The 17,201-nt window shown below is 41.6% G+C and overlaps 1 protein-coding gene across 3 annotated transcripts; it reads right to left on the minus strand.

The window, feature by feature from the left end:
* Positions 1-7,019: 7,019 nt before the first annotated feature.
* Positions 7,020-16,366, minus strand: LOC138630591 (vitelline membrane outer layer protein 1 homolog). 3 transcript variants are annotated; one of them, XM_069715029.1, is made up of 8 exons: positions 16,288-16,366; positions 15,775-15,875; positions 15,593-15,691; positions 13,602-13,735; positions 11,936-12,324; positions 10,898-11,010; positions 9,272-9,578; positions 7,020-7,114 (listed from the first exon to the last, which is right to left on the minus strand). In XM_069715029.1, the coding sequence occupies exons 5-8, from the start codon at positions 12,143-12,145 to the stop codon at positions 7,112-7,114; spliced, it is 633 nt and encodes a 210-aa protein (XP_069571130.1). In that variant the 5' UTR covers positions 12,146-12,324; positions 13,602-13,735; positions 15,593-15,691; positions 15,775-15,875; positions 16,288-16,366; the 3' UTR covers positions 7,020-7,111. The 3 variants fall into 3 exon arrangements, with proteins under 3 accessions (XP_069571130.1, XP_069571129.1, XP_069571131.1); XM_069715028.1 differs by having other exon boundaries at positions 15,775-16,353; XM_069715030.1 differs by lacking the exons at positions 13,602-13,735; positions 15,593-15,691; positions 15,775-15,875; positions 16,288-16,366 and having other exon boundaries at positions 11,936-12,388.
* Positions 16,367-17,201: the final 835 nt, after the last annotated feature.

The following is a 17,201-nucleotide window of genomic DNA, read 5'->3' on the forward strand; positions in this document are numbered from 1 at the left end:
CATCACGCGAACGGCGCGCACGACTTCCCGTGTCGTAACCACGAGCTCACGAGTCCCATTTTGAACGCAGCATTAGTCGACTCGGCCGGAGGGGGGGGGACACTTCCTGTTGTGACCGGACCTTTAAGGAGTTGAGGAGCGTTTACATGATTTAGTTAGAAACCCCAAACAAACACACACACACACACACACACACACACACACACACACACACACACACACACACACACACACACACACACACACAAAGTCCTGACACGGTGAACTTTCCCCGTCTTGTTTCGACGGTCAGCGCCTGTTAAACAAGAGGTACTTGCACCTGATCGGATCTTTTCGGTTTCGATGACGCTGTGAAAAACACTCGAGTCGGCAAACGGGGGCAGAAACCTTTCGACGAGACGCCCGACCGGCGACGTGTACGGCAAGAAAAAGCGCCCCCGGGCGGTCCCGGACTGTTTCAACCATTTCCTGTTCCTTCCTGTCGGGATGTGGAGGGGGGGGGGGGGGAGGGGAAACAGGGGGTGGGGGGGGGGGGGGGGCTCGTAGCAGAGCAGAGGCGACAGGAAAGGCATTCGTTGCGACAGGCAATCCAAAGTAGGCTGGAGAGATAATTGTTTACGCCGAGCTCTAAAGCCATCAAGTGCTTCAAAGAGAGCCGATAATCACTCTTTGGTGCGCTGAGCTCACCTTGCAAAACCGAATGTTCCATATTCAAAAGCCACGTTAGATCAGGACGTTGAAATTCAGCTGAATGTTTGCGCCTCGAGGGCAGAAACGGTTTACCTGGTTTTAGCTAAACGCAGGAAGCGGAGGGTTTTCATTTCTGTGCAAAAGTTACCTTTTTTTTTTGTTGTTGTTTTTTTTACATCCCAGTCTCAACAGCTGAAGACAAAAAGCACTTTGTCAGCGTGGAAACAAGGTTGAAGCTGCGCGGACGGGACGAGACCGCCGCTGCTTGTCGAGACCCAGAGCTGAAGATTGAGATTTTTTTTTTTTCAAAATTGACACAAAGGAAAAAAATAAATAAAAAAGAGGTTGTAGTGAAAAGACACGAATCGGCTCATTTAAAGCAGCAGCAGCCGTTCGTGTCCCACATGTCCCCCGGCGTGATTTCCTTCATTATTTTACCTCCAGCTCTTTAAGCAACTCTAACCACGCGTCATTTCTGACTATAACCAAGTCGTAACGTGCTGTTTCATGGTCGCTTTCCATTTAAAAAAATAAAAAAAGGTGGAACGGGGAGGGGGGAGGAAGGGAGGAAGGGAGGAAGGGAGGAAGGGAGGAAGGGAGGAAGGGAGGACGGGGAGGACGGGAGGTGGGGAGGCGGGGTTTTCACGGTGCCGAGCTCTCATTAGCTCACTAATGGATTTTGTCAGTGGGGGGTATCTGTCAGTAATCATGCATTTATAATGTGGGTCACTTATCGGGAGGAAGGTATTGACAGCAAAACACCTCAACGTGTCAAGGAACTAGCCTTCGTATTTGATGTCACGGGAAATCGTTTGCACTGAAGAGTTGTTTTTTTTTGTGTTAGAAATTTAGGAAGGAAAATTACACACACACACCTCATCGTGTCAGAAAAGCAATTTATTAAACCGTTAGCATTTTGGTTAATAAAGAACTTAAACTACCTGCTGTCCTGCTTTACACAGACTATAATTTGTCACAATTTGGATATTTTGTTTTATGAGAATAAATGGTGGAGGAAGTAATAAAAAAATTTAAAAATTAAAAAAAAAAAAACATCTCCTTCCCGGAGAAGAAACTCGTCAATTACACGGAAGTAAGATCGATTACGCCGAACAAGTGCTCTCCTTTTCGGGGGAATTAATCCGCTCGCCGCTGAGATTTTTTTTCAATGTAAAATGGCAAAAATGTTTTTGTGTAGAGTAGAATATGAAAACTGTGACCAGTTTAGCCTTATTATTACTATACTGTAAATGGCCCACAATCTGCTACTAGAAACGTCTATTAGAGGCACAATGGTGATTTCAGTGTTACATGTTTGTTCTAGTCGGACAGGAAAGTCGGTGTGTTTTGAAGATGTCGTTTCCTGTTTTCTTTACTGGAAGTCAGAGCGACGGGATAAAAGTGTTTGTTTATATGATGTTTATTTTTAACATGTTTTGGGTTGTTGTTGTTTTTTTTAATCGTGAATGTTGTTTTTGAGTGGAGAGATTTTTTTTTTTATCGTGGGCTTTTTGTGTGTGCGCGTGCGTGTGTGTGTGTGTGTGTGTGTGTGTGTGTGTGTGTGTGTGTGTGTGTGTGTGTGTGTGTTGCCTCTGCTGTTTCGCTAAAGCTTGCAAAAAAAAACAAAAAAACAACAACAACAACAACGTATCGCCGGCTGACGCTTCGAGCTACCTCCCGAGGGCTGTTCTGTTGGTTTTGAACCGTGACCTCCTCGAGCATATGCTCCTCGCCCTTTTGCTATATGACGGCAGCCTGAACTGTGAGCGCGAGGTCATCGCTAATGGCAGACAAGGTCAAAGGTCACGTGTGAGCCGGAATTGGATTTTCCACAGCTGTACACAGGAGTTTTGCACGAGCATAATGACAAAATAACCACTCTCGTATCGGATTAAGATATGAAGTCATATCATAATATTATGTGTTTTCTTTTCCTTTTTTTTATTTTTATTTTTTTATTATTTTTAAACTCTCTGCTGCTTTTTGCTTTTGGCTGTTTGAGCTTTAATAAGCACTTATTGTACTCCGGAAATATTTAATGCCACCTCTTGCATCAGAGCTGCTGAGGAGCAAATAAGACTCAGCTGTCACTTTCACAGTTTAGTCAGAGTGTGACAAATATGAATTATGGAAGACAAAAACCAAAAGATTATTATGAATATTTTAGAAATCTCCCCCTGTTCAATCTCGGTCAGCTTATTTCATCAGATTTCCTTTTTCTCCTCCGTGTAAAGAAAACATTTTTTTGCTGTCAGCTCTGTTTTATGAATTTATTTCTGTCTTTCTCCCTCCCTCCCTTTTTCTTTTTCCCATCTAAAAACTGTGACATACATTCCCCATTTGGCATCCCGTGAAAACAGACAGATATGTTCCTCTTTATCTACGGAAAATAAGTTAAACAACGTCATGCGACTTCTTTTTTTTCCCCCGACTCCCACGACCTCCCGGTCGGACGTCCCCGAACACGTGCGGTCGTGACCTTGACAACGAAGTCCTGCATCCGCCCGTCCCACCTGAGGCCGCGGCCTTCGGGGCTCCGTCTCCCCCTGATAAGGGCTGATTGGTTGTATGCAGTCTAACCTCTGACACCAGTACACTCCGGGGACTCTGGGTAATTGGGATTTTTCTTTTTTTTTTTTTTTGCTGTAGTGCTACCAAAAAAAAAACATCGAAAAACACAGACGGGGGGAGAAAAGTGAGGCAGGATCTGACACTTCATCAGTTAAACGCTGCTGTTAACTCAGCCGCCCGTGAAAAGAAGGAGACCTCTGACTGATGTTAGACTTAGAAATACATTTGCGGCCATCGACTCGTTCGTGTTATAAGAAAAAAAAAAGAAAAAAAACCTTGACATGCAGTTTTCTGTCTTTTATCAGCATAATTGTCTCTGAGCCTCCGTCGTGGCGCTGGTGCAATCGTTCTTGAGTAATGCTGTAAAAATGGTTCATTTCCTGTGTTGCTATGATGTGAAACGAGCAGAGTGGAAACGACAGAACATGATACAATAGGATGCCGTCATTTTTCTTTTTTCTGTGTTGTCACTTCAAGCTTGCTCACAGCCTCTGGGAAATGTATTCTTAGATATTTTTTTTTTGTCTCTGATGTGAGTTTTTTTATTTTTTTTTTATCACCTCGGCTGCCATCTTGAATGTTGAGTATCTTTGATCATGTGCCGTTGTCAGTTGCATCGCTATCGAGGAAGAAGTATTCTTTATCTTTGCTATCCTGAGTATGTCCACATTCCTGTTGTTCATGACATCTGTAAAATTTGTATATTATAAAATGATTTATATTTAATGTGTACACGTGTCCTCTGCTTCTTTTGTGTCAAAGGAAATGTTGTTTTTGCTTGTTGAGGCAGCTGCTTTAAAAAGTAACTTGGATGCTAAAGCGGAGAGGTTTTTCATAAATTATCCTCAAGCTCCAGATTTGACTCGTACTTACTGATGCCGTTTCATTTTTCTGAATGGAGTGAACAAACGTGCAAAATGTGATAACGACTGCTTCAGTTGAGTCAAAAAAACAAAATACTTTTATTCATAATAAGAGTCAACTGAGATCTAATCTGCCTTCATATAAAGCTGATTTTACAACTCTGAAAAAAAATATACAACCCCGAATCCAAAGAATGTTGTGACGTGTAAAATGTAAATCAAAACAGATGGTTTTCAAAAGTGTTCCTGAGCCCATGCAGGGATTTCCACTTCAGATTCGTGTGGTCCGCATGAGTCCACTACAACGTACTGTGTCGGTGTCACGATTTGACTCGCTGCGGTGTGAAAAACCATCCAGTTAGATTTAGGAAAACAAAAACGTGAGTGTGAAATGATGGACATTCACACAATGAACGTAGCGGAAAAGGAGAACCACCGATGTTAGCTATTTGCTAACTGCGGCGTCTGAGGAAGTGGCAGCTGTTGCAGAACACCTCACAAAGCAGGGCACAAAAAACACGTTCATTTCTGGGTAGAATAATTAGGCAAAAACGTGACAGTGACACGGTATCCTCTAGTGGACTGACAGGTGTATTACAGGCTTTGGTGCGATGCTGGTAAAGTGACGCGGTGGAAAACACAAATATTTGACAGCAGAGTTTCAGTCCCCAAAACAAAGATAAGATAAAAATATCATCAAGTCAAAGACCGGATTTGTGTCCTGCAGCTTCACCTGCAACCCTGACAATCATAAGACGCAAAGATTGTCCCTCATAAAGTGCTCCAGCTAATCTCTCTCTGTCATAAACCAGCAAAAATATATAGTTCTTCAAAATGCTTTGTTCCAGCTCTGCAGTCCATGTTGTCCTTGGACGAACGCACAGAAAGATGAAATGACGACTTCAGTCTGCCGAACAAAGAGAAAATATGAAAAAAGAAGCAGACTACAGCAGCGAGATGAGACTCAAATGATCATTTTTTTCCCGGCGAAAGGCTCTTTTTTTTTTTTTTTAGATCTGCTCCATCTGGTTGTTATGCCTTCATTACTGTGGGAGCCTGAATAGATCACCTTGATAGTTATTACACCAACAATAATGCCATTTATTTTGTCCTTATATCAAAACAACTCCATTCAGGGACCCCCAAATCCATTTGTCACATAAAAACACCATAATAACCCCCACGGTGTTTATGAACTCAACTATATTTACAGTTCAGGCCAACACAGCCGACGTGATTCATAAGTCATGAGCTGAGAGCCCGGGGGAGCGTGAGGTCGTTACGAGGGAGGTGTGTGTGTGTGGGGGGGGTCTTTGCCTTCAACCAAAATCACAAACACCACATCCATCCTGCTCACTACAGGACCCATTAATGGCTTTAGAGGCGCATTGGAGAGCCGCTGAGATGGTCCGGCACCCGGTGAGGCTGCGGTTTGGTTATTAGACTGCTGACCTCGGGGCTTCCACTCCACCTCTCAGAGGTGATGCTTCACAACGGTTTGCTGAAGGTGTGTTTTGAATAATGAAGTTTCTTTTCGTGATTTCTGTACAGGATGGTGTGACCAATGTTCGGGCAGGGGGGGACCTGAGGTTGATCCAACACAGATTGTAGGTCTCCTGAGGTCCACTAACAGGTGGAGCTGCGCGGCTGTGACAGCTTTTCAGCGCTGAATTTATCGATTGAGAATTCATTGCACTCATAAAAATCCGTCTAAAATGTTTGTATTGGCTGAGTCTTGCTGTAAAAAGTGACTGTTCCTGGTGAGATGTGGGTCGAAGTCCGACTCGAAGCAGCACTGCCACCTAGTGGCAGACTGAGGCCTCAAGCAAAGAGAAAGAGAGAGTCATACTCTATAGCATTTTGTCTGAAATATCATACTACAGGAACATGCAAATTCCACTTAGAAAGTACCAGGTGGGTATTAAACCTGAGACCTTAAGACTGTGTGACAACAACACTGACAACTGCACTACTGTGCTGCCTGTCATACCTTTAACAGAAGTCATACTTACACCATGTAGTCAGAAATAGCATGATGTCGTCCGAAATGTGATAAAAAAAAGTCATACTTCAGCATGTCGTCCAACATGTCATAAAAAACATCCTCCTATGTTATGTTCGAGTTAAAGGGGACTCGATGCTTCATTGATGTAAAGTGTCTGTCACTATAGGAGCTTATGGGGAAAATGTTACACTGAAAGAAATGAGTTCCTCCTCCTGCTCATATCAGCATCAAACTCCAATAAGTTCACTTTGAACTCAGCCAGGAGTTCAGCACCATAGCATTCATCACCATAACCGAGCGGCTCGGTGTAGCAGCGTGTCTCGGACTGTAATCACTTCGCCTTCACTTGCAAAATCTTCTGGAAACCATTACCTCGGTGTTTGATAACGTTCTCGAGTTCTTTCCCCGACACTCCGCGGCAGCAGATTAACTACTCACCGATTAATTAACACAATTACCTCTGTGTGTGCCAATCGCTGTCTTATCAACCTTCGTCAGACCTTAAACTATAAATTAATTAATACACCCCCCCCTCCCCTCTTCCCTCTCTTCTCATTTCTTAATTATGAAGGTTCCAGCAGGAATTCTGGTAAAAGCCTGTGTCAGCGGCTCATGTTTGTTATGACTTTACTGCGTTTATTAGATAGGATATGAAAACCTGACGAGGGGATGACACCGTGTAGAAAGCGTTTGTTCAGACGAGGACTCGATCTGAAGCAGCGCTCATCAATCCTGAGGGTGACTCTCAACTTTGTGTTTTTAGAGCTCGATGTTTTGACAAATATCTGTCAGTTTATTGTGGACCGTTTTAAACTCTGATCTCAGTTCATATTTTGCGCCTTTAGAAAAAGAAAGAACTTAAAGAAAAGATATTTCAGCTTTGAGTGAAAAGCAGCTTTTTCTTGAAACAAGCTTTTTATTATTTGTCATCTTTGAATTCAAGGTAGTGGAGATGAACCTGATTCAGCCTTTCATCTGCCGATCACTATAAAAAAAAAAAAACAGAAAACACAGAAACAGCAGTGAATGGTTGTATAATATCTGTTTGTGACATTTAAAACATCCCACACACTTTTTATATCTTCAATTACGAGGAAGTAAACTTCTCATCAAAGCAATTTAATATCAAGGTTTAATTAGTAGCTGTTTTGTACTTTTAACAAACATCTACAAGGAAAGAACTACTCAACCAAACTGAAAACTTCATCTGCTGATGAAGATCATGTGATAAAGTTAAAAATTTCCAAATAGCAACAAAATGGATGTTGAGATTAACAATTATCTGTTTCCAAGGTCACAAATCACTTTTGAGTTTGTACTTCCAGCAATTTTGCTTTGTTTTGCCTCTTTTTAATCAACATGATAATTATGATAATATACAAACAAAGACAACGCTATATTCAGAAAGTTGAAACAATTTAAAGCACGCTGCTTTAAAAATAAATAAATAAATAAAGCAAGAGAAAAGCTCCATTGAGATTTGATTTCTGTGTTCTTCGAGTGCTTCGTGGCTCAAAAACAAAAGATTTTTCGGCTCCAATAAAACCTGGAGTTCATTTTCTTTGATCTGAACGAGAATAGAATAAAAAAAAAACATGTCCTTTTGTTGTATTTTTGGATTTGGTTCATCCCAATAATAACAAATCAGGGCTTGAAAACAGAAGGCGGCTCAGGTATTGGACAGGTATGGGAATAAAAATCATCATTAGAGGTTGGAAATGTTGGAAATAAAAGGAACAATTTCAGACTTCTCTGTGCTTTTAAACATAATTCACCTGCATACTGTGTGGAGACATACTGGAGAAGAAATGGCTGAAAGTGAAATGTCAATACCTGGAGGATATTTCCTCAAACAGCTGTAAAAGTCAGCTGAAGGTCAGGCTAAAAAAGGAAATCTGAAATTTAATAATTGGCCGTTCTAACTGAGCATCATACGTCCCGATTTGTGAAACTACACCACGACATCTCCAAACATGAGGAGCAGCCGGTGGGACGAGTTCTTTAAGGAGCTCTGTCTTCATCACACGGAAACATTTGGAAAACTCTCATAGTATCCTTAAAAGCTCTCACATTGATGAGAAATCCTCCGGCGCAGCTACTCGGCTGGCCGAGGTTTGGAAAACACAAAAGACATCACGTCTGATGGGTTCGTCGGGGTGCAGACTCGCTCTCCGTTACCGTCGCCTCAAATCAGAACTTTAAATGGAAACTTTGGAGCTTCAGCTTCTCCTGATTTCATTAAATTATTAGAAAAAAAGAAAAAAAGAAAAAGGATCTTCTGCTCACATAAATGTGGAAAACTCAACATGAACATGAACCCAATTTTATGCTCTTTGGAATTGGTCCAGTGTTGAAGTTGGAAAGCTTCAAAACAGGATACAATAAAATACTTGAACATGAGTCTTCTTAAATTGTTTGATTTCTTCCACCAACAGGTTCAGACTCTTGAAATAATCGTCTGACAACATGATGGAAAGAATCCCAAAACAGAAGTCTCGTTCAAACGTCGTGGTATTTACCGCGGACACGAGAAGAGTCCAGATGATACCGAGCTACGTTTTCTGCTCTTCAACTCTCACTCCGTTTTCCAGTCGTCTTCTTTCAACAGCTTCCCTCTTCTGAGATTTAGCCGAGGCTTTTGTTTTGGCTTCAGGGATCTTTTCCATAACGTTGTCAGACAATCATATTAAGAATCTGAGCCCGTCGGCGGGAAAACAAACCCTTTGGACGAACACTGACGAGCACAATTGCTCCACTCGCGGCCTGTTTTGCAGTTTCCAGCTGAAACACTCAGTTCCTGGACGATTTCAAAGAAATGGTTTTCACTCAATCCAAATGATCGGAAAATAGCTCGGAAACTACCGAAGTTTTCCTTCTAAGTAGGTAATTTGTCCTCTTGAGAGACAACGAGGGGGCTGAATGCTCTGCTGGCCGGTTCGGGGAAGAGTTTAGAATTACAGTTTTTAGTGGCAGCACCTTCAGGCTTTTACGCCATTTAAGTCTGGAAGAAAATTGTTCTCACTTGTTCAAAGAAACTAAAATAAAACCATCTCGAGGTCGTCGGTTTTTTTGGTGAAAAAGTAATTTACCCCTCGTCTATTTCGTTTTTTGTTTTTTTTCAGCACTGAACCTTGTATCTCACCTGCTGAGGTTTGTCACAGCAGTGGAAGCGCACGTCGTTGAGGCTGGAGTCGTCCAGGGCGTACTGGTATTCCTCCATCTTGGTCTCGATGCCGCAGATTCCTCCGTCGCGGCACTCCTCGCTCCAGTGGCCGTACTCGCCCCAGTCCCCGCCGGGCCCCTCCAGCGTCGGGTGGCTGCTGCAGCGGAACTTGATGTTGTTGACGGTGGTGTCGTCGCCGAACAGACCCTGGTGGGGCTCCACGCGCATCTGGAAGGAGGAGAGCACGCCGCCGGGGCAGTACTGAGGCTGCGACCAGTCACCGAAGCTGGAGAGGGAAAGGTACGGAAAATAAATCGGGAACCGATCCAAGTCCAGACATTTCAACGGACAAATTTTCAATTGTGGCAGAAGCAGTGCTTTCGTCTTCTCCTCCGAATATGATGGGAAACTGCTCGTTTTCAGCTTTCTGCTGCTTTCAAAGTACCTTATTTAACTTTGTAATCAAAGCCAGGTTAATCCCACTGAGATCAGGGCTCGGCAACAACACCGCTGCCCTTCAGAAGATATCGATGAAAGGAGAAAAGAAAGTGTTTCGGTTGAAGCGTTAATTGCTGTCCGGTGTTAAAGTTCCTATTCCTGGATCCCGACTCCTCAAAGGAAAATGTCTGAAGATTCTCAGTCATCCAAAGGCAACTGGACTTCTTGAAACGGAGGCCGAAACCTAGAACTTTCCTCCGGTCTGCGAGAACTGAAGAAACCTTCGGACAAGAGGTGACAAAAGAAACTAAAAAAAAAAGAAAAAAGAAAGTCCAACGGTCTTTAGATTAAAGTCAAATGAATGCATGAAAAAAAACAGGCACATCGAAGCGAAAATGTCTGCAGATACTGAACAGACCAAAAGAAAAGTAAGTAGCTGCAGTCGTTGCATTTAAATAGTCTAAAACCCCCGAAACAAACCACATGTGGAGGAGGAAGAACAGTTTACCTCATGTTTATTTATGGCTGCAAATCAAAACCAAGCAAAAAAACAAACATATCGACATCCGGGTAGATTTAGATTTTATACATCTCAGTGCTTCAGTTTTACTATAGTACTATAGTATAGTATTTACTATAGTACTATAGTATAGTATTTACTATAGTGCTATAGTATAGTATTTACTATAGTTATATACTAACTATAGTTATAGTTAAGGCTTTTAAATCACCTTTTTAAAACAACTAAAAAGGTTTATTTTTATACTTTCACCTTGTTTTTTTCTGTTCAATTTAATATCTTTATATTTCACTGATTTAATACTACTTTATTGTAATTTGGTTATTTTATTCTCTCCATTTGATTTAATTCTGGGGTATGATTAGTATCGCCACTGTTTTTCCTTTATATCTCACGTTTTAGTAGCTAGCGGCAGACAATCTGGACTAAAACCGTATTAACAGCTTCCTTATTAACACTATTGACTGCCAACATGATGCTTTAACAGAAAGTGAGAAACTCGTGCGTGATAACTGCGCTAATACCGAAAATTAAGAAGGAAACACCTGCCGACTTCACAACCTGCCAACCCCAAGTGTCTCGTTGACTTCCCAACGATTCATTGTAAGAAGTTATAATAAGTTACGGTGCTTCGTATTGCTGCTTACTAGCCAGCGTGGGACTCCACAGAGTACATGAAGCTCCGGTTCCCGTCTTTGGCGCAGATGAGTCGGATCCCGTTCAGAGCCGTGTCGTCGTCGCCGTACTGGTTGGACTCCACCTGATAAAAACAGGCTCGTTATCTCGTTCCTGCAGAAACAGCCGCTAGATTAAGTATGAACGTTCATATCAGTTTAAAGAGCGGACGAACTGAGGGGTTGTTAGTCTGGGTAGAGTCAGTGTCTGAAACAACGAGAGGTTTTTATCTGTTCTGTGTGAATCTTTACGGCTGGAAGGATGGATTCACATTTTATTTTTTTTTTAAATGGTACTCAAAATACTTTTGGGCTCATTTGTAAATTGGAATAAATTCCAGTCTCTGTGATTGTGGCTGTGAAGGCACACATCCTAAAAACACCATTTTTATCTTCAGAATAAAAACATGCAAACCAGGACAGTTATCACAAGTCAACGTGCCAACGGCCGTTCTGAAGCTTCAAATCTGGCTGATTGAGGACACTAAGCCCCGCCCACTTAACCCTTAACGCACCAGAGGCCTGTCAATTAAACAGACCCCAAAAATCCCAGTTTTTAAAGCATAACAACTAATAAATAACGGGATTATTTTCAGATGGACCGCCAGGATACTAAGACGAAGGAGCGACTTCAGTGAACGACACCATAATGACTTGTGGACAAAATGTTTTGACTTCGTATCTCATGAGAGAAGCTGAATGGGAGTTTATGGAGCCGGAGTCTTTTTAGAGCCGACGCCTCATCGGTGGTATGATGATAAAAGAACTTACATTAATTCAAAAGTACTAGTATCTATGTCAACAGAACACACACACGAAAAAAATCAATTGGTACTTGACCTTGAGTCCGTCACCTTAATGCTCTTTGTTTTTATTTTATACATTATTGCCAAATATTGATCTCCTCAGGAAGTGTAATTTCATAACTACGAGTAGGACATATGAAGAAAAATAGGTTTTACATTAAATAAACTGTAAATGTATGATATTAGTGAAAGGGTCTGCCTTTACCCTGATACTGAACCCGACAGCGAAGAACTTGTCGGGGCACATCTCCGGCCAGGTCCAGTTTCCAAACTTCTCTCCGTTGTTGACGCCAATCAGAGATCTGTGCTGCCGGCTGTTGAAGGCCACGCCGGCTCGCTGCAGGAAGGTCTTCTCCGTGCACAACCCGCCGGACAGCACGGCCAGCGCGGCCACGGCGGTCAACAGACCGGCCATATCGACAGCAGTGAGTCGGCGTCTCTCTAACGAGCAACGAGGGTTTCGGGCTCAGAGCTCTTATAGCTTCCCCGCTGACTCCAAAATAGACGACTGGTATCGGGGATGAATCATTTACGAAGTCACAGAGCAGGAAGGCGTGGGAATAAACAGCTGCTGCTGGAAGGAAATGTTTCTCACTGAAGTTCAGACACACACACACACACACACACACACACACACACACACACACACACACACACACAGAGCTCAGTTCACTCATCTTTTACATCACAGCGTGCAGTGGATCTCCGATTCACAAGTGTAATCCACAGGAGTCTCAGCAGCAACAAAACCGGAGCAGATAGAAGTTATTCATGTTGCTGCTGCCATCCTGTAATGATCATTAAATATAGATTAGGAGGAATAAATACAGCCATGAAGAACTGTGCATTGCTCTTTAAACCTACTTGAACAAGAAAACACCTGTTCTCTGAAACAGGTGAAATACTCAAACAAATGAGACATAAAATTGACTTCTTTTTTTTTTGTACTCATTATTATTGTTAAAAAATAAAAATGATGTTAGGTTTAACTGTATTAAACTTGCAATCTGTATCGGTGTTGCAACTGCTGAGAGAAAAACATCTGCCACTCAGACTGCACCAATTCCTGCAGTAGATTTCTGGACTAAACTCAACTTGGTCGATAACATGAAGTTAATCAGCAAAGGAATTCAAAACTGGACCAGGCAGGTAAAAAAAAACAGGCCGCTGCAACACAAAATGATTGACAGTCTGGTGTCAATCAAACAGACACACGGCTACGAGGCTTCTTTTCTAATGAATGAGGGATTATTTTCAGATGGACCTCCAGAAAACTAATAAGAAGGAGTGACTTTAGCTAACAACACCGAGATAACTGATGGACACATTTTATTCACTTTGGATTTGATGAGAGAAGTTGAATGGGAGTCTATGGAGCCGGAGGCTTTTTGGAGCCGACCTCTAGTGGCGCTCGCTGGTATTGCAGCTGAAGACACTTCTGCATCGGAACCATTTTGCAGACCTGGAAACTACGAACACTTCTATATATACGGTCTGTGTTTTTTTTCCCCTGTGGATTTGCATTTCGCTTCCTGCTCTTGTACTTTTGTGAGAAGTGGTTTTAGCTCGTTTTCACTTCTTCAAGCAAAGCTTTTGTTGGCATAAAACCACCTCCTTCCAATTTGTGTCCTCCCACTCTCAACAACAACGCCACACAGATTGTTCCAAGAGATTTAAACCATCTGCTGTCTCGGCTCCACCACCGCAGTCAATAACCAAGTGTGGCGTGCTGTCCAGTCTGCTTTAATTATGAGCCTGGAGTCTAATTGGCAAAACTCTAAATCGGTTCTATAAATATATTTACTCAAGTCCGATGAATCTTCTTCTTCTCAGTTCTGACATTTAAATCAACCAAATGGACCAATTCTTACAACGTCGATGCCGCTCCGGTTCACGTCCCTGGTCGACCTCCAACCTCGTGTCTCCGTCCGCTCACCCTCACTTCCTGAAGGAGAAAACACCCAGAATGCCGCACTCGAGCACGGATCCTCGACATTTGGAGGCACTGAAGGGTAAAAATGATTAAAAACAAAAAGATGAGCTGCTGCAGGGCAGAGGGCAGTGGGGGGGGTGTCGTGGGATAAACCGTTTTCTTCAACCCCCTTAATTAAAGAATGGGAAGTTTAATGAGGTAAATTAAGCTGTTCAAGTTGGACTAGTCGGCAAATAATCTGATATAATAAAATCTACCATTTCAAGAGGAGAAATCACAGTAACACACCTTTTCTATCCAGAGTCTCCACTTGATTTTTGTTTTTTTGTCTTGACTGCCATTTTCCAAACCTGCCTGTTAGTTATAACAACTGAATATATATTTATAATGTTAATGCAAAAATCAACGCTTCAGTATTTTCTTTTTACTTTTCGGTATTTCAGACTTCAGATTTATTCCTCAAGAGTTCCACCCTGCTTCAGTATTAAAAAATACAAATCAAATAAATAAGTGGCAGCTATCTCGTCCATCGCTCTGCAAATAATAAGATTCAGGCGCGAGCCCAATAAATCCACCGGAGAACGGCGGCGGTTTTGGAGCGCTGCCATTAAAACACGACACCACACGTATTATTTACCGATCAGTCATCATCAGGCCGTCGCTGCAGGAGCACAAACGCTCGTAATAATTGATGGCGACTCTGTGATGACGCACATCATAGTTGTAGAAGCTGCCAGTCTTTATCGTTTTAGTAAAGCTGCCTGAAGCCAATCAAATCCAGCCAAATAGAAAGATCTGATTTACAGATGTCACCAGTAATATTTGTTCATTTCTTTACTTGATAATGACACCAGAGAAAAAGTTCAGTCATATTTTTGAAACCTAATTAAACTTCATATTTTAAGGATATTATTTGTATCCATAACTATAACATTGTAATTTATTTTAACAATAACTAACTTATTTTTATCGATAACTAATTATAATTAATTTTCATCTATAATAACAACTTATTTTTTATCTATAACTTATTATAATTCATTTTTAACTAGAACTTTTTTTTTAATCAATAACATATTTTTAACGAGAACTTATTTTTATCTACATAACTAATAACTTATTCTTAGACAGCGCTGCTCCTTTGCTTATTGACTCCTGTATGTTGATGTGATCTGCTGCTTCAGTTGAACTACTTGATAAAGAGACACCTCCACCTGCTGACTACAAACACCATCACACACCTCGAGGGGTTAACGGCAGCTCACAGGGCTCATTAACACGTTTATAAAGACTCATCTTAGTGTTGCTGCCTTCACACGGTCGGGGTTTTGTTCTTGGTCGGAGGCTGTAATCTGCTCCGAGTTCGGACTCCTGGCTGTTGGCCGATGTTTGTTGGGGTTTTATCAGACATCTTCTCGTTCCTAAATCCTGGTTCATTACTCAAGTAATACACTTAAAGAGCCACTTTGAGGTTCTTTGTACTTTGAGTGTTACTTTATATTTTCTGCTCCCCTTTGTTATTCCACAGCTGCAGTTTACTTTGTAGATTAAAACTTCACATTAAAAAAAACATCAGTTTACAATGTGCAGAACTTTTTTTTTTTTTTTATGGTTAAACCTGTCAATTTTCAACCTTTATTCTTACACGCTTGCTGTCCCACCAAAGTGACAATTAAATGCCCAACGGGTTAAAGCAGAGGTTCGACCGAGCTTAAAATATGAACATAAATTAATGTTGCTGAAATTGGTCTTTCTTTCTTCTCCCATTAATCATCTAACCCCTTAAATTGCTCTCGTGCTGCACCTTAGCCTTTTACTTACATCAGCTTTTACTCTGAAGGCTCTACTTTTACTTACATCAGCTTTTATTCTGAAGGCCCTACTTTTACTTACATCAGCTTTTATTCTGAAGGCTCTACTTTCACTTACGTCTGTACTGAAATGCAGCAGAAGATCTGAGCACCTCCTCCGCCGCCGATTGTGACTTCTACTTGGGTATTAACAGGCCGGACTCCACAGCTCACGGGCCTGTAACATCATTAGTACCTTTAATATCAGTAAAATAAATGAATTACTAAAGAAGTCAGTGTTAGAAAGAGAAAGACTCTCACCAGGGTCAAAGGACCGCTGCCGGATAAATCACAGCATCTGTCAAATTCAGAGTCAAGCTGACCTTCTGCTGACACGTCCCTGTAACACGAGGTCAACATGTCTGCAGGAAAGACGTGCGACATGCAGTCGGCTCGTTTAAAGCAGCTTTTTGTGAGTAATACGGTGTCTTCGCTCGAGCTAAATACAGCTTCAAATAACGAGGAGCATTAACACCATCCAAGCTGCTCTAAACATTTTTGGCTGCGGAGGGTTTTTGTTTCCTTTGGCTCCATCAGACGCTGGCAGGTCACCAACTGTGATGATTCCTATTGTAAAAAAAAAAAAAAAAACATAGCTGGCAGGAAAAAAAATATTCAAATCAAAGAGAATAAGAGAGCAGAGGCAGCCGCGAATCGTCTCTGGTTGTAACGTACAGCTGATGAAAACGTCCCGGTGGAACGTTTAAAGACCAAAACATGTTAATATTCTGCATTTAAAGCTTCCCAATACAAAAAACAAAACAAAACGAATACCTTGACAGCATGTTGGAAGCCAAATAAGCAGCACAAAGGAACACAACAATCATCACCACGCTGCATTTCAAGTCCAATTCCACAGCAGCATTCACACACTGACTTCCTCACTGATCCCGAACTCACATCAATGTTTTCACCTCGAATACCACAGAGGACCCAACACGGACCTTAACATGAGGAACTGCTGCCACCTACTGGGGAAACGTGGTCGTCGCAACATGCCCAACCTGTCAAGAGGAAACAAATCAGAAACATGTTTTGTGTTGTTTTTTTGTACTTAAAATTACAAGTTTGATTTTAAAGCTTATTATTAAAAAATAATGAGCAATTTGTGTGTTAGCTTTAAGGCAGGGATTTTCAATCAAATGAAAAAAAACTAAACAGAACAGATGATTAAATGTCAGAAAATATAGTTGGAAAAAAGATCCGCCAGTGGTGTCGTTTTCAAATTGCTCATTTTGTCCAACCAACAGTTTAAAAAAAAAAAAAAAAAAAAAAAAATGATCCTGTGCAGCAGAAGTTGCATCATATTGACTGAGTTGGTGGTGCTGATGCTCAACCCGGGTGGAAGTCTCAAAAGAAGGATGAGGAAGAGGAAAAAGAGGAAGAAGAGGCATTAAATGGAAGTGTACTCTTCCCAAATCGCATCCTTTTTCTTTTTACTTTAAATGTCGTTCTACAATCGTGATGAAAATTACCATGAAGGTCAAAGTTCAAGGCACATTTTTAAGAAGAAAAAGTATGCAATTAGGAATGAAGCTCATGTTTTCTTGATATTTGTCTTAAAGGAACAGCGTTTAGGATTTCTTTAGTTGGTTTTTGCCATCTAGTGGTGAAGTTACAGATTGCAACCGACTGAAAACACAACACTTTGCAAAACATGTTTGGTGTGTCCCTTCTGGGCTACTGTA

Source organism: Brachyistius frenatus, unplaced genomic scaffold (assembly GCF_029030835.1).
Source record: "Brachyistius frenatus isolate BFR_SWC_R1_liver_20210118 unplaced genomic scaffold, ASM2903083v1 Contig_137, whole genome shotgun sequence".
Taxonomy (NCBI): domain Eukaryota; kingdom Metazoa; phylum Chordata; class Actinopteri; family Embiotocidae; genus Brachyistius; species Brachyistius frenatus.

Excerpts from the sequence above, each read along its gene's own strand:
- LOC138630591 (XM_069715029.1), bottom strand. The coding sequence starts at position 12,145 with ATGGCCGGTCTGTTGACCGCCGTGGCCGCGCTGGCCGTGCTGTCCGGC. Across the intron at positions 11,011-11,935 it reads CTGTCGGGTTCAGTATCAGG|GTGGAGTCCAACCAGTACGG; the intron begins GTAAAGGCAGAC and ends TGTTTTTATCAG. Across the intron at positions 9,579-10,897 it reads GTGGAGTCCCACGCTGGCTA|CTTCGGTGACTGGTCGCAGC; the intron begins GTAAGCAGCAAT and ends TTCCCTCTCCAG.